This window comes from Rhinolophus ferrumequinum, chromosome 22, assembly GCF_004115265.2.
Source record: "Rhinolophus ferrumequinum isolate MPI-CBG mRhiFer1 chromosome 22, mRhiFer1_v1.p, whole genome shotgun sequence".
Lineage (NCBI taxonomy): Eukaryota > Metazoa > Chordata > Mammalia > Chiroptera > Rhinolophidae > Rhinolophus > Rhinolophus ferrumequinum.
In genome coordinates, this window is record NC_046305.1 from 51,097,984 (window position 1) to 51,118,322 (window position 20,339).

Sequence of the window (20,339 nt, forward strand, 5' to 3'; positions counted from 1 at the left end):
GACTTCAGGTGGCCACGAGGGGGCTCTCGGCTCTCGGTGGCTACTGATGCCCTCTTGTGGCCATATTGGGGAATGGCAGGAAAGATGTTGCAAAAGAGCCGAGATTGGACTTCCTAGGGAAACAAGTTAATAAGTTATCATTATACAATAACACAGCAATATTTATTATGACATATTAGTTAACATTTTGACATGTGTACTTACCACTCTGTGCCCGTCACGCTCCTAAGCTGTTTTACATGTATTAATGTATTTGATTCTCCCAAGAGCCTAAAATATTAACACTATTATTATCTCCGTTTTGACAATGAGAAAACAGCACAGAAAGGGTAAGGCAGTTGCCACCTTCCCACAGCAGACCAGGATTCTGAGTCTAAGGAGTCTGGCTCTAGAATTTCTGCTTTAACTATTCTGAAACTAAGACTCATTTTTCAGGTTGCCAGGTAAAATACAGGATGCTCAGTTAAATGACAATTTCAGATCAACAAATAATTTGTTAGCATAAGTATATCCCATGAAATATTTGGGTCATACTTAATACCAATAACTTATTTGTTGTTTGTCTGAAATTCTAATTTACCTGGGTGTCTTGTATTTTTATTTACTAAATCTGGCAACCCTAATTTCCACGGCGCCTTTCTCTGTCAGATGTCATCACATATATTACCTCATTTAATCCCACCCAGGAAGCTTAGCCTCAGGTGCCCCAGGATACCGCTCCCCCACCACCACCACCCCCAACCTCTCCCAACATTCTCTCTTCTTTTCAGGTAAAGAAACAGAGACGGAGACCTGAAGTGACTCGCTGTGGTTACAGAAGGTAACAAGTAACAGAGCTGGGGACTGGACCCGCATTTCTCCAGCGGACACCAGTGTGTGTTTCCCATTTTCACAGGAAAAAAGTGATGGACAGTGATTGGCCCATGGAGATCCCTTCCTGGCATCTCCTTAGCCCTGGTCTGTTTTGTGGAAGAGCTGCAGGTCCCTGGTCGTGTAAGAAAACCAGTGAGGGCCTTCCTGGCTTGGGACCCTGGCACAGGATTGGAGACAACTCTCTAAGCTTCTGTGCCCAGCCTCCACCTGACGGCTCTAGGGAGTCAGGAGGGGACTGCTCCCAGACCCTAGGGAGCCGGCTGTCAGGTTCGAGTAGCTGCCTGTTCAGGGGCCCCTGAGGCTCCTCAGGACTGTTCACCTGCTGCCCTGTGCCCCGACAGCACCAGACCCAGCTGTTAAAACAGTCCTGGCAGCCAAAAGGCAACTGAAGGACTCCAAGGAACAGGGACCCAGGGAGCCTCCCGCATCTCCCTGTTGCCTTTTGGGAGCGCGGTGCTTCAGCCCACAGGGAACACCCTGCGCATTTTTTTCTCTTGACTCTGCTGATCTGCTCCCACCGCCAAATATCTGTGCCCTCATTCCTCGCTGATGTACACAGTCCCCTGGCCCTCCCCACGCAGGATGCTGGCTCTAATAAGGCAGTTGTCAGGGAGTGTCTGGGCTGGGACCCCCTCTGGGGTGCAGGCTGGGGTGCACTGCCGGTATGTGCCCCAACAGGTTTTTCTCTATCAGCCTGAGATCAGCCTGGAGCCTGTCTGACCTGCCCCCCAGGGAGCCGGAGATAGAGCCAGGTCAGAAGCTGGATGTAGAGACTGGGTTTCTATGGTCCGAGCTGGTCCGCTGGGAAAGCAGCGCACAAAGCCTCCTGTGTGCCAGTGGACCTGCTGAGAGGCTGAGCGCGGTTCTCACGCGTGGGCTGAGGAGATGCTCCTTAGGGAGGTGTTTGCTTGTGGGACCCGGTACCGCCTGGTCCTCTCCCACGTTTGGGAGGGGCCAGAGCCTGAGACAGCAGCTGGACTGGTCATCTGACTGGCTGCTGGGCAGGCTGCTCATGCCCTGCTCTCCTCTACCAGGCCACACAGGAGCTAGTGCCCACACAGGCACGCCACCAAGCTGTGACCACACCCACCTCGCCCTCAGCACCTCTGGGTAAGCACTGGACCTGGGCCTGCAGGCTGGCGAGGGGGTGGGGGCTGTGCATGGCTTAGGGGAGGGAGGAAGGAGTTTTCCTTTCTAACATGAGTACCTGCTCTTTTGCCCAGGCACCCATGTACCAACAAGAACACAGATTCCCATCAGCTCAGAAATTGCACCTGCTGACCTAGAAATCCCGGCCGGAGACTCCAAGGGTGAAAGACAGCAGGTAGGTGGCTTGGCCAGCTGGGGCTCACCGGGGACAGTGCTGTGAGGAGTTAGCTCCCACCCCACATTTACTCCTGCCATCTTGCCTCCCCCGGGAACACCCAGCCAGGCCACGGGAGGTAAGGACATGGACCTCAGAGGGGGTCATCCACCTCAGGCCCACAGTTAGGGAGCCCTGGGACCAGCCCTGGAGTCAGGGAGGGCTTGTTTGGGGCTAGTTTTGGCAGCACCCTTGCTTCTTAAAGGAGGGTGAGAGATGGGGAAGGTGGGGGCTTCCCTCTTACCCCTCTACTTGGGCTCCCAAACCTGCCAAGCAGGTTAATGTCCCATTTTTCTACAACAAGGGGAAGGAACAGGCAATGCGATCCCAGGCTCTAGGGCCTGGTGGTGTGTGTGTGTGGGGGGGTGTCATAAAGAGTCCCAAAGGCCGGGAAGTTCCCCTCAGGTGGCTCCTGTCCCCTCCCCAGCACAGCCAGTTACACCATGTCTGTGACCAGCGGGAAGGCGGGACTGTCTCTGACCCAGGAAATCCTCAGCTACCTGGGCCTTGCCAACAAGGTAGGGGCTGCTGGGACCGCAGGAATCATTTTTACTACATCAGCTCTGGGGCTGCGAGGGGGCCAGAGATGGGGAAGAGCAGGCCCTGAGGCCTGCCAAGGGCCTGACTGGGGTACCTGGGAGGGCGTCGGCACACCTGCAATGCCTCCTTGCTCTTACAGACGGCAGCTTGGGGGACCCTGGGTACGCTGAGGACCTTCTTGAGCTTCAGTGTGGAAAAGGACGTGCAGAGGCTGCTGAGGGCCATTGCAGGCCAAGGTGAGCCCCTTCCCCTGTGCCCCAGGGGATCTACCTTTAAGAAACCAGATTAGGGACCAAGAGAGAGCCAGGAGGGAGGAACCGGCCATCTCGATAAGTGGTTGTGGAATGTCTTAGTTCCTGTAAGTCAAGTACCACAGCAGGTGTGGCACAGTCCTGTTCACACACCCTGTGAGCTGTCTCATTGTTTCCATCCTACAGATGAGGAAACTGGGGCTCAGGGAGGTGAAGAGGCTTGCCCAAGGTCACACATAATGGCTCGCCCAAGGTCATAAAGGCAGAGCCAGGGTTCTAATCCAAGTCACTGATCCCCCAAAGCCACTTTTTCCCCATCACACTGGCCACCTTTGCCTAAATGTGGGTCAGATTTGCATGCTGTTTTGGCATCGTATTTGTATCTTCTTTTGAGACCAAATGGAAGTGGGGGTGAAACCCTCTCTGAGAACTTGGTCTCTCCTCCTTTGCAAGTCTGAGGAGTAAGGGGACCCCCAACCCTGTAAAGACCCCGCTGGGGGTCTGCCCAGTGGGCATTCAACCCAGCCCTGGTCTTGGTTCAGGTGTAGATCGCAACGCCATTATGGACGTGCTGACCAATCGGAGCAGAGAGCAAAGGCAGGTCATCTCCCGAGCCTTCCGGGAGCGTACCAAACAGGTGAGACCCCTCTGACTTCCCAGGAGCAGCGGACAGGGGTGAGAAGCCCCATGAAAGGCCTGGGGTACAGCAAGAGCAGGCCAGCCTCTGCCCCCCTGGTTAAACGGGAAAAAGTGCTTTGGGCCTGAGATGAAAACCAGCCAAATCTTCCCAAACCTCCCCACACGCCTGGGCCTCCCCCTCACGCCCAACCCTCTGTCCTGGGGACCCCTTCCAGGATCTGCTGACGTCGCTGCAGGCAGCAGTCTCCGGCAACCTCGAGAGGCTCGTGGTGGCCCTGTTGAAGCCAGCAGCCCATTTCGATGCCCAGGAGTTGAGGACAGCTTTGAAGGTACCAGGAGGGGAGGCTGGGACGTGGGGACACACTGAGGGAGGGACATGGCTGGGCGGCTTGGCCTTCGCCCCTCCAGAAGAGCGGACTTGGCAGAGGCCCCTTTTAACATTCTCTATGGACCCTTAGAAGGACACGTGGTCAGCATCTGCTCTCTTCTGGGGTGAATGACATGGTCCCGTCTCAGGGTGGCCTCCCAATTTCTTGTAGGACTCAGGTTCTGCTGAGGACGTGGCCGTGGAGATTCTTGCTACCCGTGCCCCACCCCAGCTGCAAGAGTGCCTGGCAGTCTACAAACACGGTGAGCGCATGAGGGAGGGCGCTGCAGGAGCTGGGAGGGACCAGAGGGACTGTCCTATCCTCTCCTGCAATCGCTGTGGCGAGTCCTCTGGGAGCCTGTCTGCCCGACCTCTGTTCCCTGCGGCTGTCTCCTTCCTCCCTGACCTCCTGTCCTCCTGGTCCCCTGGCCAGTGCTGAGTCTCCCCGGGGAGACAGCCAGATGTGAGTCTCCGCAGGAGAGACAGCCAGATGTGATCTTTAAAGAAAGAGAAGCAATGAGTAACCGTCTTAGTCTGGGGCTCCAGGGCAGATCCCAAGGTAATGACAACGTTGGGCGCTGTGACAGTCCCAAGGGTACCCATGTTGTCTTCCCAACCCCTGGCTGATTCTGCCATCACGCCACATCCCAGGCTGAATGGAACCTTGCTGCAGCCGAGGGGAAAGGTGGGGACCTGTTCTCTAAGTCATGGTGTCACCTCTCAGGCCCCTGGCTGCTGGCCCTGCTTGGCTGCCACATGTCCCACCCACTAATTGGGAATGAACCTTTTCTCATCCTCATTGTAGCCTCCCCTTTTGCTCTTGCTTTCCCCCGTTTCCTTTGATGTCCAGTCTTGGCCTATCTCCTAATCCCTCTCCTACCCCTCTCTCTGTTGTTCTCTTTTGCCTTCCTTTTCTCCCTTTCCTGCTCTTTTCCCTTTGAAACATTCTACCTCCCGCATCACTTTCCCTCCCCTCCACGGAGGGGGCCAGGCCCTAGCCATCCTGCCTCATCATATGTATTTCCCTACTTCCTCTTCACTGTCTGGCCACCACTGGACTAAGAGATGCCTCCTGCCCGCAGCCGGTTGGCGCCTGGAGATGAGGCCGTGCCACGGCACGAGATCCCACAGCAGCGGGTGGTCACGTCTGCGGGACGCTTTTTGGGTGGCCATGATGGTGCTTCTGCCTTCCATCTTGGGGACTAGCAGCCATGCAAGCAGGGGATGGCAGGCTTGGCGGGGCACAATGGGTCAGGCATTTGACAGGTCCTAGAGGCATCCGCCTTGGGAAAAATCAGGAGGACTCAGGGAGCTCCCGACCCCACCCCAGATTTCCAGGTGGAAGCTGAGGAGGACATCAAATCTGAGACGAGTGGCACCGTGCAGGATCTCCTGCTGGCCCTGGCCAAAGTGAGGAGAACTGACCTGCAGGGGAAGGGAGATAAACCACCTGGGAGTGGGGTGGGACAGAGTGGGGAGCCTTGTTGTGGTATAATGAACAAGAGAGGGCTTTGGGCAGAGACCAGATTTGGTTTGTTGTCCTGGAGATAAAAAGCTGCCCCTCAGAGAATCCTCCTGAGACAGTTTCCTTCTAGGGGGGCCGTGAGAGCTACTCTGAAGTCATTGACTATCACCTGGCCGAAGAGGACGTCCAGGTGAGCAAGGGGTGAGACCGCACAGCTGTGCACGGAAGACACGTCCTCCACCATATCTTAGAGCCAGTGACCCACGTACCCATTTGTCCTACAAACCTGTCCTTGCCGTGGGGAAGGAGTCCTCCGTGGAGTGGGGGCCTGGGGTAGTGTTACACCTGAAGCCTTTGCACTCAGCTAGCCTCTGACTCCTGAACTCACAGAAAGGGAGCTCGTCAACTCTCAGGGGTATTTGGGTGGGGGACCCTCCCCAGACCCTCCCTTGGGGAACACTTAATTACTTGGGTGCCAGTTGTTCCCAAACTGGGGGATCGAGCTGTAAGAGTGGGGTCCCTCTCTTGGTCCTGTTCCTTTTTATTCAAGGAGGGCACAGCTCACAGTGGTCCATGTGGGGATCGAACTGGCAACCGTGGTGTTATTAGCACCACAGCCTGACCAACTGAGCTAATCGGCCACCCCCGTTGCATTTTTTTAAAAACCATAAATAAAAGCAACCCATTTACAGGTTAAAATAACTTTTCTGCCCTTAATCCCATTCCATCGTCATCATGGTGGATTCTGGGAACATCGTAATCGTGGCTCTCCAGCCCCCAACCAGCGATCCTGATTTACACCCCCTTCCTAGGCACTGAAGCAGGCTGAGGGACCCGGCACAGAGGGGACATGGGTCCTTATCCTCACCCAGCGAAATCCTGAACACCTCCTCCGAGGTACCCACCAGGCTTCTTGTCTCCCCAGCTTGCTCTAATGATGAGTTCCAGCTGAGGAAGGTGGGGAGGGCTCATCCTTCTCTGTGGTAATCAACCTCCCGCGTTTCTCTCTCTAACGACCTCCCCGCACACCCCAAGTGTTTGAGCAGTACCAGCGACGCACCGGGCATGAGTTGGAGCAGACTGTCCAGAACCGTTTCCACGGAGATGCCCAGATGGCTCTGCTCAGCCTAGGTAGGGGCCTTCTCGGGACACGTGGGGTCTCCTGGGATTGGAGCTACCTCTCTCCATCTCTCCCTCTTTGCTTCCAGCCTCGGTGATCAGGAACACACCGCTGTACTTTGCTGAGAAACTTCATCAAGCCCTCCAGGTGAGAGGGACTCTCCTTTTCCCTCGCTTTGGAACAAAAACTGGTGGGGAGACACCTCGTGGGCCAGAGGGGAAGTTTCACGATGCCGTTAACGTAACAATCTCATAGTCACTTTATAAGCATATAGCAGCTCGCTTCCTAGGGTTGCAGACTCTCTCGTCAAGAGTAGAGGAGTGAGCTGTGGTGAGAGCTAAGTTAGGTGACCCTAAGGCACTCAAGCCCACGTTTTGGCCTCATTCATGTCTACGTGGCTAAATACAGATAAGATTGGCTCTGGAAGACCATGCTTTGTCTGGTTTCACTTGTTGCCAGAGTGGTGATGGTGGTAACACCGGCAGCAACAATGACAAGAACCAGCATTTCTTAGGTGCTCACTGTGTGCCAGGGCCTACGCTTAGCCCGTTACACACCTTTCAGTTAGTCCTCACAGCCACACTCCATCCCTGTGTTATAGATGGAAAAACTGAAGCACAGAGAGGTTAAGGACCTTGCTCAACGACACACAGCCTTTAGGTCGTATAGTCTCCCTACAAACACATGATGGTCCTGTAGGACATTTAACTGCCACGCGTCAACTCCTGGTCCATACAATAGATGCAGGTCTCTACAGGCAGACCTCATTTCATTGTGCTTCACAGATACTGCAGTCTTTTAACAAATAGCAGGTAAGACCCTCCACCAGCAAAAAGATTACAACTTGCTGAAGGCTCAGATGATGGTTGCCATTTTTTAGCAATAAAGTATTTTTAAATTAAGGTATATACATTGTTTTATTAGGCATAATACTATTGCACAGTTAACAGACTACAGTATAGTGTAAATATAACTTTACTACATCCTAGGAAACACAAAAATTCAAGTGACTCGCTTTATTGCGGTGGTTTGGAACCGAACCCACAATCCTCCAGCATATGCCTGCACTAAAAGCTCTACCATGAGTGCTCGTAGCACCCAGCACCACCTTTCTCCACACTGGTCAGACTTTGTTCCATATTATCCATAATTAAAATGGCAGCTTCGGTTGGAGTGATTTCATAAGCAGAACCCAGTCATTCTGCTCATTGAACTAGGTCTCCTATTAGGAAAATTGTCTCCCAAAACCCAGAAATAAAAAACTCACCAAAACTTTGAAGAGGAAAAGAGTAGTTACCATTTGGCAGATGGAATAGCTTTCTGGGTACTGGCTGAAAATCTCACATACCTTATTGACCGCTGTTCAAAAGACAGTACATTTAAGTACTTGTTTCATCATCCAGAGATTTCCATTATGACAGCAGATCATTGTACTTACCCAATAAAGCCTGGACTTTTATAACGAGTCAACACTAAAACTCATTTGAAGAGTTGTGCTTATCTAATTTTGCTGTCAAAAAAAGAGAAAAACTTTTACCCCAGGAGTAAATAATTATAATTATGTATCTGGGTTACAGGACCCACCCTCTTGGATGTAAATGCCAGATTTATCTTAGAAGTAGGAATCGAAAAATAATATAGGCCCAGTTTTCTGAATTTTTTAAAAAAGAGGATAAACTCAATCAGGATACTTCTGTACTATTCTTTTATGAGAGATAGGTGAACACATAGATTGTGAAGAATATTTCTTCAGAAAAATGACCTTCAGTGAAGGCTGATTCGGGACACATTTGGACCAACCTGAACCATAAAATAAATGTTCGTTATAAAGATCATTATGAGATGCCAAGTACATTGTCAAGTATCAAGACAAAATTCGTATTTAATATAGGTTTGGTGTGGATGGTACTTGTACACCAGTGGGAGTATTCAGTTAATGAGTGACTCTTTTTTTTTTTTTTTTTAAGATTTTATTGGGGAAGGGGAACAGGACTTGATTGAGGAACAGTGTGTACTTCCAGGACTTCTTTTTTCCAAGTCAAGTTGTTGTCCTTTCAGTCTTAGTTGTGGAGGGCGCAGCTCAGCTCCAGGTCCAGTTGCCATTGCTAGTTGCAGGGGGCATAGCCCACCATCCCCTGCAGGACTGGAGGAGTTGAACCGGCAACCTTGTGGTTGAGAGCCCACTGGCCCATGTGGAAATCGAACCGGCAGCCTTCGGAGTTAGGAGCATGGAGCTCTAACCGCCTGAGCCACCCGGCTGTCCCCAATGAGTGACTTTTGCCCGAATTCTACAACTTTGGAGTGACAAGAGTTGGGAAAAGGGAAGAATCGATACTTGGGGGAACAACTGGCAATCTTTATCGCAATATGAAACTGATGATACATGAAATTTAAAATATGGTAGCCATCAGGCCCACTGACGATTAGGTAATGAGTCCAGATGAAATATAGCATCCTGTTTTCACTTCATCCCTTTCTTTTGTTTCTTCATAGGAGTTTATGATCTGTGGGGTCCCATGGGTGTGGGTTGCAGGCCGTCTGGGGAGGGTCATGTAAGTCAAGTAATTGAGGAAAGTGAAAAATAGGATATTAAGTGGTGGACAGCTCCCGTGCACAGCTCATGACACAAGGAGGATTTTTGCAACCAGAAGTTTTTATGTAGCAATCTCTCATGATAACACTTTACTTACTATAATCAATTGCAATGCAGGATTGATGTAATGACTTGATGATGGTTTTGTGCCTCTATTATTTCTAAACTGAACCCTCCATTATCTTCTTTAACCAAAAGGCAGGAGGCCTGGTGCAGGTATGGGAGAAAGACAGTGATGCTGAACCCCAGGGGTCCAACCAGGAGAAACTGATGTGTAAAAATGAGGGCAGCGAGATGGCTTGTTGGGTCTGAATCGGAAGCGGAAGTCACATGACCCTGCTCCCTATCAGAGCCCCACCCACTCAGTTTTTGGTTTATTTTGTTGTGTGTGTGTGTTTTTTATAATTTTATTGGGGAATATTGGGAACCAGTGTGCTTCTCCAGGGCCCATCAGCTCCAAGTCGTTGTCCTTCAATCTAGTAGTGGAGGGCGCAGCTCAGCTCCAAGTCCAGTGGCCATTTTCAATCTTAGTTGCAGGGGGTGCAGCCCACCATCCCATACGGGAATTGAACCGGCAGCCTTGTTGTTGAGAGCTCCCGCTCTAACCAAGTAAGCCATTCCACCGGCCTCAACTCAGTTTTCTCCTTAGACATTCACTATCTTGGAAGTGAAAAATCGTCTTCCTGGCTTTTATACTGGAAGTCTTTATAGGAAGCAAGTCTTTTCAAGTCTTTTTTTAAGTCCCTGCCTTTGGAGCTGCCTACCACCCAGCTCTGGAGGACCGAGGCTCTCAGCAAGTGGCAGGGCCAGGAAAGACATGTGGAAGGAATGAGAAGGATTCCAGCTGCCCCCAGAGACTGATTTTCCTGCTGTGCTGCACATCTTCCACGAGGATGGACAAAGATAACTTTTCCCCTAGATAACGTATACTTACTTCTCTTTTCCCTTGACTCTCGCTTCACCTCCACTGTTCTAGAATAATCTACCATGCCATTTAATCCCCACCCTGTGAGAATCTCATCACCACCCCTCTCCATTCTGTTTCATCCCCCACCAGGAAGCTGAGCCCAACTACCACGTCCTGATGCGTATCCTTATTTCTAGAAGTGAGACTGACCTTCTAAGCATCCGAGCTGAGTTCAGAAGGAAATTTGGGAAGTCCCTCTACTCTGCCCTCCAGGTGAGACTCGGCTAGTTCTTAACCTGGAGCCCCAGAGCTGCACCTCTTCCCCGGCATCCACTGCACACAGCAGAGCATGTCATGCCCTGGAGAATTCATGAGTCTTTGGTTAACTTAGGTGTCGGACTCCAGGCACCAGATGAGTTCTGGACCAGCATGAGGGAGGGGGCAGAGTGCCTGGGCCAGGAGGGTCGTGAGTCCTTCTAACACATGACTCTTGTGTGCAGGATGCAGTGAAAGGGGACTGCCGGTTAGCCCTACTTGCCCTGTGCAGGGCTGAAGACCTGTGAGACCTCCCTGCCACCATCCTACATGACATTCAAGGATCTGAGCGTCCCATGTGTGGCTGAGCCTGCAGGAGACCAGCTGGGCCTGCAAATAGGATAACCCCTCACTGAGCACATGTTCCAGCTTCTTGTTGAGGCTGGAACTCGAAGTTTTCTTTTAAATCTCTTAATGTCCCTCATCTCCAAGTGATGTCTGGTACCTGGGTCCCCTCACTCTGTCTTGGGTGTGGGTTCATGGGATCTCTCCTTGACGGTCTCTGCCCGACTCATCCTTCCTGAGCCCTGGGCAGAACATCTCACTGATACTTGAATTCTTTTGGCTAACTTCACAGTTGTTTTGTGTTCCCTGATTGATGTTTGGGTGGAACAGGACGTGGGCTGGGAGGAGGCCATGAAATTGGAGGTGCCTTTGATGTGTGCTTGGATATTCAACGGGGAATCCTGTTTGGGGCTCTAGTGCCGCAGTTATCAACAATCCCTCTCCTCTGGGAATCTCCACCCTCCCTTTGACCCCATTATTCTCTCTTCCCCAGGAAACTTTAGGCAAAATAATTAAGAAACAGAAACCAGGACATGGTCAGAGGTGGCAAAGGACCATGCCTTGGAAACCCACCTCCAAATGAGAGGACTAGTTCCCAAAGACTTATCCAGAACATAAAAACAACCAAAAAAGGAAAAAGCGGGCTTTGGTTCCCCCTGCTGGCTCTATTCGAAATGACAGCCAACCCCTTCACACCTCTTTACCCTCCCTCCCCTTTCGCATTCCTCAATTGGGTCAAGTACTTAACCCCATTGCTGCAGGGTAAGGCAAACAACACACCTCAGGAAACAAGTTTTATTTCCAAACCCCTAGAAGGCGTTACAAATAATGGAGATAGAAACCCAAATCAAACCCCTAAACAAAGGAAGGCGGGCCTGCAGTGTAGGCCGGAGGACCCAGCCAGCCAGGGGTGGGAAGTAGGGGAGATGCATTCTAGACAGGGATCTCACCCGAAGCCTGAGTCTGTGTGCTAGTGTGATATCCTGGGGAAAGGGAGTTGGGAATCAGAAATCCTCACCCCGCTAGCCCTACTGTTGCCCTGGGTGACTGGCAGGAAGCGAAGGCCGCAGCACATGAGGGCAAGGATGTCACCGAGTCTGACCTTGGCATTGACTGCCTGCCCAGATCCCCACCAGTCCATAAATAAGTTACCCTGCGTATCTTGGGGCTTGACGGGGCAGCAAGCGAGCTAGCCAGGGCCTCTGGGAGAAGAGGCAGGGCAGCCTGGCACGGGGCAGCGCTACAGGAGGACACAGTCGGACTCTTGCTTCGGCCTCTGTCGACGCTCCCTGGCTGGGCGTCCGGATGTGGCTCCTCTCCCCTGTGTGGATGTAACAACCAGTCATCCGTCAGCCTTGCCAGAGCACAAGGCCTGAGATTCTAGGTAGAAGCGGGGGTCGGGATCAGGAGGGAGAAAGACAGGAAGGGGCGCAGGGGCAAGGGACAGACAGCAGCAGGGCCCCGAGGGCATCCTTGAAGAGACAGCCACAGGCAGGGATCACAATCGCACATGCGTGGACTGGGAGCGGCCGGGGTGGCACAATGGGATTGTGGACAGGCGGAGGGGCGGGCTGCAGGGGGCTCACCCGTGGCGCCAGGGCCCGGGCGGGCACAGGCTGGACCCCTTGCTGCTGCTGGTACTCCTCATGCTGCAGCTGCTGGGCCAGCTCCAGGTCGCTAAGGCCCACCGTGCCTTGTGGCTGCTGCAGGGACAAGGCGATCAGGTAGTCCTGGAGGGGGGTAAGGACAAGGTGTGGGCCACGGCCGGCCGGCGGGATTAGGTCTCCAAACCCGTTTTTCCTCATCCTTCGACTTCTTCAGCTCCTCCTCCGTCCCAGCAAAATCCACAGCCAAGTAGATCCCCGTGATGCCAAAGAATACACAGCAAGCACGAGAGGGTCCAAAGGTAACAAAGGGAAGGTGCATGGGCGTCACGTGCTACGATCTCTGGATGATCCAATGCATGCAGCTGGCCTACGGCCAAACGCGCTCGGACGTGAGTGAGTGAACGAGCTCTCTGCACCCTTCCCAAAGGCCCCACACACCTGGTCTACCTGCCGCTGCTTTTCGGGGGAGCCACTCCCACCTTCTGCTCCAGGCCCCTTGTCCAGGGAATGACTGAGGTGAAAGTCAGAGTCACAGAAGCAGCTGTCGCCGTCCACGTTGTGCAGGCTCTCCCACACCACTTGCTCCTCCTGTAGAAAGCCTTGGTCGGTGACCAGTAGGTACAAGTGACTCTGCAAGGAAGAGGATGGAGCTGATTGGGGGGGTAAGTGATACAGAGGTGGTTTGCTGCCCAGATCATCTGACATGCTCAGAGACCGTTTGAACCAATTGGAGTGCCGGCTGGAACACGCCACTGGATGCGTGAGCATCTTTTATGCGTGTGTGGCTATGGGAAGAGGGAAGGGGTGACTGAGTGTATGGTCAGCTAGGTGGTCACTGTGGTCAAGCAGGGTCCTCAGAGTGGAGGTCCCACCCAAGATCCTGCTTCCTCCCCTCCTTCCCATGGTTCTCTGGGCTCGCCCGACGGCTATGAGGAGAAATCCTTTGAGAACCAAAGGCCTGTCCCGCTCCTCCCAGAGAGCTCAGGTAATTTCTAACTTTGCAAGACCACAGTATTGTTTAAAAGTTCCACTGTCTGTCCCTTCCTGGGAGAGGATTATACTTTCCTGTCCCCACTGATGGCAGGCTTGTTCCTCATGGCTTGCTTGGGCCAGTGAGATGTTGGCAGAAATGACACGTGTCACTTCCAGGCAGAAGCAGTAAAAGCGAGTGCATGGTGCCCCTCCTATATTCCAGATAAAGGCTGTGTTTTGTCAGCCGCGGTCCCAGAGTGGTGATGATGTGGGACAGATGTGCAGCCAATCTGCAGTGGACATGTGGCCTGAGAGAAGTAAACCTTTGTTCTGGCAAATCACAGGGATGGTCAGGGACACGTGTGACCAGAGCTTAATCTACCCTCTCCTGACTGAAGCACTGACCCGGAAGGAAGAGGCCTGAGGACAGAAAGAGCACTCCCCTCCCCCACTCCTGCACCCCATCACCTTGTGCTTCGTCATAGTGCTGAAGTGGTTGTTGCGGAAAAAGACGCTAAGTTCATCCTCCTTGGCCGTCGCCGTCAGCTCACACAGGCCGTGGTAGGTCAGCTGTGCCGCGGTGGTCTCCAGGAACTGCTCTGCGATCAGGCCTGCAAAGGGCACAAGATGGCAGGAGGGGGGGTTGGCTTCAATCCAAAGTCATAACTGGTAGGACCCCCCCAGACAGTCCCTGTCAACAGGCCTAGGGGTGTCCCACCGTCTGAAGTCCCTTCCCCGAAGCCTGGCCACATTCATTCATTCAACAAAGCGTTACTGAGTGAGCAGCTACCTCGTACCAGGCACTGCGCTGGGCAACAGGGGGACGTGCCAGGGAACTACCACAGTTCCCCAGACTCCCTTTCATGGAGTTTACATGCCAGTGGGATATAGTCGGAGGGAGACAGACAAACAATAAACCTAAGTAGCCACCATTCCCTCCACGTAAGACCCACAGAGGGGAAGGGAGGGAAATCACCTTCGGTCACGAGGTTGGTGTCGCTGGAGTGCTTGCAAGTGATGATCTTCTCTACCAGCTGGTTGTAACTCAGTTTCCCCACTGCACTCACAGCCTCGGGACTCTGCATGGGCAGCGGGGTGGGGGGGGGTACAAAACAATAAACCATTGAGACCTTTTTAGGAAGGAAATGAACCAAGCCCACAAGAACGGCAACCCGTGACCAAAGGTTCCTGAAACTTTTGATGTCTAAAGAACTGTATATGGTTTGCTTGTATTTCAACGGTACCGCCTCAAAATGGTTGACATTCAAGGAATTCTGCACTGGGTCCTGCCTCTCAACGCTTTTACCTTCTGGAACCAATCTAATCCCTACCTCCTTAACCCTCACCCCACAAAACTGTGCTTCTCTGCCAGCCTGAGCTGGATCAGAGGTTCACGGGGGCCCTCTCACCCTCACCTGTGGGTCCACGAGCCAGCCGTGGTACAGAGGTATGCCCAGTAGGTCGAAGATGCTGCATTCAGGTGTATACTCAAAATCTGAGACGCCCGTGAACCGCACGTTGACATCCAGACCTGTGGCCAGTTTAGGCAGCACTGTCATTGCATCGTCCACATTCTGGGGGCAGGAAAGAAAAGGCGGGTCTATCGAACCAACACACTGTCCATCTTAAACTTACACAATGGTATATGCCATTTATATCTCAATAAAGCTGGAGGGGAGTTAGAAAATGATGGATAGTCTAGCCCCCCCTCCCCCTACCCGGCTCCCAGAAATGAAACATTAATCTTGTTGCTTTTCTTCCCTGGTTCTCTAACAAGCCATTCCATTCCCCCCTTTGCCTCAACCCTTCTTCGGCTGATGTAACTGAACATATTTTCTAGGATGCAGATATACCCTCCTCTTCTTCCTACAGAAAGAAATCATAGTTCCAGGAACCTTCACGAAAAGCAGCAGAAAGGCTTCTCTTACTCACCTGTAACCCCCCGCTGTCCACAGACCTTTTGCTCACCTGCTGAAAATTAAGCTGCAGTCCCTCTGACTTCTCTTGGGGTTTGATGGACAGGAGGCAGTCTCCTACAAGACAGGATTCCTCATCAGCCTACCCACTGATTGTCCCCAAAGCCGCTTTGTCTTCTCCTGGGGACTGGCTGTGAGGTCACGGGACCACAGATTTTTAAAGCTAGAAAGGGCCTCAGAATCTAATCCAGACCTTTCATTTCTCAGAGGAAGAAATAGGCTCACACAGGTGAACGGCCCCCCCAAGCTCACATAGTGAAAGCTAAGGGCAGAATTGGGGTTACAAGCCAGGACTCCTGACACCCTGACTTTTGCTTTTCATTCCCCAGCCTTGCAGAAAAGCCCCCCAGACCGCCGTCCTCCCCGACACATCAGAACCCCAGACGCGGAGTCCGTCCATGTCCTGGATTTCTGGTGAGCAGACAGCACTTGAATCCTCTGCGTAATTCCCGTCAAGGCCCAGTCACTCACCGAGGTGGGCCATGAGCTCGTCTGAGGTGATCACTTCCTTCTGAGCGGGCAGCTTGACCTGGAGGCAAAGGGGTGACCAAAGGGTCGACCACGTGAGTGCTTTCCTTCACACAGCACTGAAGGAGAAACTCACAGAAAGGCGGGGAGATGGCAGGGGGGTGATGGACAAAGAAGGCTTTCAATGGGGGCGGGGGCAGAAATGTGATATACTTCAAGGCAGTCCCATGTGCCAGAGGGTGGAAGGTACAGGACTAGGACAGGTAGTCCTGTTTTGATAAACATTTTATCTCACTTGTTCAAGCTGGAGAAACAGCATCATCTGGAAAGTTTTGACTGGTGTGAGAAACATTGGGATGCTCCAGGGGGTGGGTCAGGGAAGAGAACACTCCCCCCCCTTTTTTCTGAGCCCCAATCCAAAGCATCTCTCACCTTCCACTGAAGAAAGAGGACATTCATGATGGCGAGGAGCGGGCAAGGGCCGTTAGCACTCTGTGTGATGACGGGCGTCCGTTCTCCCTTCCAGGGGATCCACTTTACACAGTAGAAATCCAACTCTGGCTGTCGGGCCCTGGGGGACTGGGGCAACTCCTGGGGCCTGGAGCACGCCCCCTCTGTCTCTCCCTCGGGCTGTGTGCCATGGGCCGGCACCGGCTGGCTTGAGCTAGTGTCAGGAGGAAGGGACTCGAGTTTATCCCGGCCCTGGGCTGGCAGCGCGGCGTGCTGGGCTGGCTCCTGCTCCCCGGCTGCCCCGTCGGCACCTCCAGCATCCTTATCTTGAGGGTGCTCATCTGGTTCTGACGGGACCTCGTGGTTTTCAGAGCTGACTGCTTCTGCGGTCCTGGCCGTCCCAGAGGCCAGGTGCTCAGGGAGGTGGTCTTCCATGGTCAGGAGGAGTCTACTGAGGGGTACCAAAGGACTTCCTGGTCCTCGGGCACCTGCCTAATCCAGGCTTGGTATGCAAAACAGAGGCCGATCCCATACAAAGGAAAGCATTGGGCTGGAAAGCAAACGGACCCAGAAAAGTCTTGGAAAAGGGTTGCAGTGGGCAAGGCTGGACAGTATCTGCAGTCACTCCTGTCGGGGGCGCGTGTCTTGGTCAGCTTGGGTAAACAAGTGCAGCCCCAGCGTGAGCTCTTTTCACCTCTAACCTGCTGTGACCAGATGGGGCCAATGAATGTACAGGACCTTCAGGCTTGGGACAGATGATTCTAGTGGGATTGAAGACATTGGGTGGAGTCAGCTTCCCTGAAACTGATAAGGACACGGAATGCAGAAAAGACAGAGAAAAGGCAGAGTGAAAGGAGAAAGACAGAAGAGAAAGAGATGGAGAAAGAAATGGTAAAACTAAACTAATGGCTATTTAACATGGTTTAGCTTTAGCTCATCCTGTAATAAGCATCACGTCGGTAACCCCCACCTTTGCCAAGATCCAAGTAATTCCTCTGCCCTACACAAAACTCCGCTGTTCGTGGACCATCCTGAGCACACACAGGCTGTTTGTACCCTTAGGGCTACCTTCTCTCTGCCTCAGCTCAAGGACGAAGCCATGAACAGCCACATAGAGCTTGGAGTGAAGAATAGAAATGCAGAGTCAATATCATGCCCCTCAAGACGAACCGCTGGTGAGGAGAAGTCCTTCGTGTCAGAGGACTCTACTGAACCTTACACAATCTCAAACCACAACAAAAAGGTCTTGGGAGGGGCTTCCTGTAGGCTAGAGAGGGGAAATGGAGGCCGTAGGGATTTAAGTCGGAGACTGGTACTGATTAATAAGTTCACATTAGGACCACAGAGACCATTGCCCCGCACAAATCCTCCAGTAAGCTTTCCTGGACAGCTGGAGGTGAGATAGGAACTTCTCCTCCCAAAACTGCCTAAACCCAGGGATACATTTTGGCCCACTATTTATGGAATATAGAAATACAGATCATCGATTTACATTGAAAAAAGCTCCAGGTATATTTACCTGTCTGTGCCTTGGTGCTTTCTGTCTGTTCCCATCTAGGTCATTTTAGGTGTGAACCTGGACCTGTTTAACCAGCTCTCTATCGCACAAAACATCAAGTTCAGCAGGGACAGACATTTAATTAACCCTGTGGATAGTAAACAATAAAAAGCCACAAACTCTACCCTCTGGAAAACATCTCCCTTCAAACTCCTTGCTCCCCTCGTGCCCTGGCTCAGGGTAAGAAATGGGGAGACATTAAACTTGCCAGAAGTCTTGTCTTTTCTCCAGCTCCTTCCTACCCTGAAGTCATGGCTTCCTTCTTGTAATCTGTCAGGAATTTAGGGCAAGGGTATGGCCTGGGAGATAAAGTTGAGGAACATAAAAAGTCCCGAAATACACCTAGTCACCCAAATTGATCATCCCCCTGATTCAGACATAATTAATGCTAGCTGCATCTCATTCGCATGTTGCTAATTTAGAATCAGAGTAGCAAAAATTGCCTGCAGGCCTGACACTTTATTTTCCTCTCTCCTTTCCTCCCCTCCCAAATGACACTTAGGATGAGCCTCAGACGCAGAAACCAGAGCCTAAGAAAGTTTAAAAAGCCTGGAGGAAAGCAGGGCTCATTTCTTATCTTTTTTTGTCCAATGCCAGAAAAATGATCAATAATTAAGTGGGGGCTGGGCAGCTAGCTGGCGAGGGGTTGAGCCAAAAGAAACCAGGAGCTGGACAACGGAGGGAGCTGGGTGCCAGAGAAACGGGGCAAAGCTGAGTGGGCTAAGCCTTACGCAGCTGGGCAGGAAACATAATGGAGGATTTCCACTCTACAAGGTGTATGTCTGGTGGGGTGGGCATGGGGAATGTCAGAGCAGGAAAGGAGGGGCGGGTACTCAAACAAACAAATCAGGATTCCCTCTTCTCAATTCAAGTCCTACGCATTCTCTCCAGCTGGCGTTATCCTCTGATGGTGGGTGAGGGAGTTAAAATAGCCCTGGCCCCTCCCTAGCAGTGGCAGTAAGTAGCCAAAAGTTGGCAGAAGCCTATAAAATGGGTAGGTAGCTTCGGTAAGACTCCCACCCCTCCCCCCCAGAACTTTCCTCTCCCCACATGTCCCTTACTGTCCCACTCCAATCTCCTTCTCAGTGTGACCCAGATCTTCATGCAACTAACTAATAGTTTAAGTTTTCCCCTCAGAAGAAGTCAACCACCACCACAGGGCAGAAAAAGAAGAAAATGAAGAAACCAAGCAGCTTCCCTTTTACGTATTGCCCCTACCTTAGCCCCTCCAGACTTGGAGAGACCAAAGGTAGGAGGTTAGTCAGTGTCACCTCCCCAGAGCTAGAGAGAAAAATAACTGAGGGTAGGAGAGGAGGTGAAAGAAATGGATAAAACGAAGTTTTTACCTTAAAGAAGTGGGTGCTGTTTCCGGACTAAAAAGGAGGGTTCAGATCTGGCAATTCGATAGGGGCGGTGGGTACAACGAGGGGTGCCGCCTCAGTCGCAGCTGCCTTCCAGCTGTCAACACCAGAGTTTCCACATACAGGTTTATGAGAGCGGCGGTCCTGGCTGGGTCCTGGCCACTTCCGGACTCACGCCCAGGACCCAGGGCAGTGGAGGAGGGTGAGCACAGGCAGGGGCACAACCCAGGTGCCCCCCCCAGGTTGCTCAGAGCGCGTCTTCAGGATTCCTGAGTCGCCGAGTCTAGGGCGTGCGCTCCAGGCCCTGACTACAAGCTGTTTTTCAAAGGAAGTTTGTGGTTCTTTTTTCTTCTTTTTTTCTCTTTTTCCCTCGTTTTTTCCCATCGAGACAAAGAAAAATTAGTCAAGGAAAGGCTTCCTGGAGAAGGGGCCTGCCCAGCACTGTAGGGTTTCCATCAAGGCTCTCTGACCTGGTCAGCAGCTTGGTGATTAGCAGCAGTGAGGGAGCGAGAAACAAGGAGAGAAAAACAACAGAGCCTTTCTCTTCCCTCCGCCTGCCGCTGAAAGGGACGGAGCGCTGTGCCTCTCTGGTGAGAGCAGGGAAGAGCAAGTGCCCTTGCCGAGCGGGGAGGAGCAGGGCTGGACAGCAACAGCCCGCTGGATTTGGGCTTTCTCGGGGAAGGCAGTCCTTTGCTCTGGATCCACAGAAGCAGGGCCAAAGAGCGAGATATTTACACGTTTACCCATTTAAAGTAAAAAAACAAAAAGAAAGAAAGAAAGAAAGAAAAGAAAAAATCCTGCTCTTTTCCAAGTTCTTACTTTATCATTTGTTTGGTCCAGAAATGAAACTGATTGGGCTGTTAGTGCAGAAATAGGTGTGCAAGAAGGCCCAGGCTGTGGGGAGAAGAGTGTAGCAGGGAGAGAAGTTGCAGAACAAGCAGGAGACCCGATACCCCTGTGCTCCGGTCCTTGTTCCCACACAGGCTTCACCTCCTCTCAGCTGCTAGCTTGGGGAGCAGCAAAAGCTAGTGTCAGTCGGGCTGTAGGAAACAAAAGGATGGATTAATAAAGGAGGGAACATTTGATGATGAGAGTACATTTGTTTGCAGCATTCTGTACAACGTGGGCCTGGAAGGTGGCAGTTGGAAGGAGGTTGGAACACAACTGCACATTCTGAAGGGCCCTCCAAACTCTACGTACTGGGCTGCCGCAGGATGACTGAGCAAGCA

General features: G+C 52.2%; 2 protein-coding genes across 8 annotated transcripts in view; one reads left to right on the forward strand and one right to left on the reverse strand.

The window, feature by feature from the left end:
• Window positions 1-11,418, forward strand: part of ANXA9 (annexin A9) — a 17,314-nt gene extending 5,896 nt beyond the window's left edge. Inside the window, exons 2-16 of one of the 5 annotated variants that reach the window (XM_033092587.1) lie at window positions 771-820; window positions 1,908-1,983; window positions 2,097-2,197; window positions 2,664-2,754; window positions 2,916-3,012; window positions 3,570-3,664; window positions 3,882-3,995; window positions 4,206-4,296; window positions 5,364-5,443; window positions 5,629-5,688; window positions 6,311-6,395; window positions 6,534-6,629; window positions 6,707-6,765; window positions 10,269-10,391; window positions 10,619-11,416. In XM_033092587.1, coding sequence (XP_032948478.1) covers window positions 2,680-2,754; window positions 2,916-3,012; window positions 3,570-3,664; window positions 3,882-3,995; window positions 4,206-4,296; window positions 5,364-5,443; window positions 5,629-5,688; window positions 6,311-6,395; window positions 6,534-6,629; window positions 6,707-6,765; window positions 10,269-10,391; window positions 10,619-10,681 — 1,038 coding nt within the window. In that variant the 5' untranslated portion in view covers window positions 771-820; window positions 1,908-1,983; window positions 2,097-2,197; window positions 2,664-2,679 and the 3' untranslated portion in view covers window positions 10,682-11,416. Of the gene's footprint in view, window positions 1-770; window positions 821-1,584; window positions 1,626-1,651; window positions 1,984-2,043; window positions 2,198-2,663; window positions 2,755-2,915; window positions 3,013-3,569; window positions 3,665-3,881; window positions 3,996-4,205; window positions 4,297-5,363; window positions 5,444-5,628; window positions 5,689-6,310; window positions 6,396-6,533; window positions 6,630-6,706; window positions 6,766-10,268; window positions 10,392-10,618 lie in introns of those variants that run through there. The other 4 variants (XM_033092588.1, XM_033092590.1, XM_033092586.1 and 1 more) reach the window with 4 other exon arrangements.
• Window positions 11,419-11,499: 81 nt separating this feature from the next.
• Window positions 11,500-19,670, reverse strand: MINDY1 (MINDY lysine 48 deubiquitinase 1). Of its 3 annotated transcripts, none has more exons than XM_033092579.1 (10): window positions 19,096-19,670; window positions 16,174-16,741; window positions 15,745-15,802; window positions 15,266-15,330; window positions 14,713-14,871; window positions 14,274-14,376; window positions 13,766-13,908; window positions 12,764-12,955; window positions 12,305-12,448; window positions 11,500-12,039 (listed from the first exon to the last, which is right to left on the reverse strand). In XM_033092579.1, the coding sequence occupies exons 2-10, from the start codon at window positions 16,624-16,626 to the stop codon at window positions 11,959-11,961; spliced, it is 1,398 nt and encodes a 465-aa protein (XP_032948470.1). In that variant the 5' UTR covers window positions 16,627-16,741; window positions 19,096-19,670; the 3' UTR covers window positions 11,500-11,958. The 3 variants fall into 3 exon arrangements, with proteins under 3 accessions (XP_032948470.1, XP_032948469.1, XP_032948468.1); XM_033092578.1 differs by having other exon boundaries at window positions 16,174-16,952; window positions 19,096-19,669; XM_033092577.1 differs by having other exon boundaries at window positions 16,174-16,989; window positions 19,096-19,669.
• Between the last annotated feature and the right edge of the window lie 669 nt (window positions 19,671-20,339).

What these genes read in the sequence shown, in the direction of transcription:
- MINDY1 (XM_033092579.1), bottom strand. Translation starts at nt 16,626, where the DNA reads ATGGAAGACCACCTCCCTGAGCACCTGGCCTCTGGGACGGCCAGGACC. An exon ending in CACCAACCTCGTGACCGAAG is followed by an intron (nt 13,909 to 14,273) that starts GTGATTTCCCTC and finishes TGCCCTTTGCAG; the next exon opens with GCCTGATCGCAGAGCAGTTC. An exon ending in AGCAGCGGCAGGTAGACCAG is followed by an intron (nt 12,449 to 12,763) that starts GTGTGTGGGGCC and finishes ACCCCCCTCCAG; the next exon opens with GACTACCTGATCGCCTTGTC.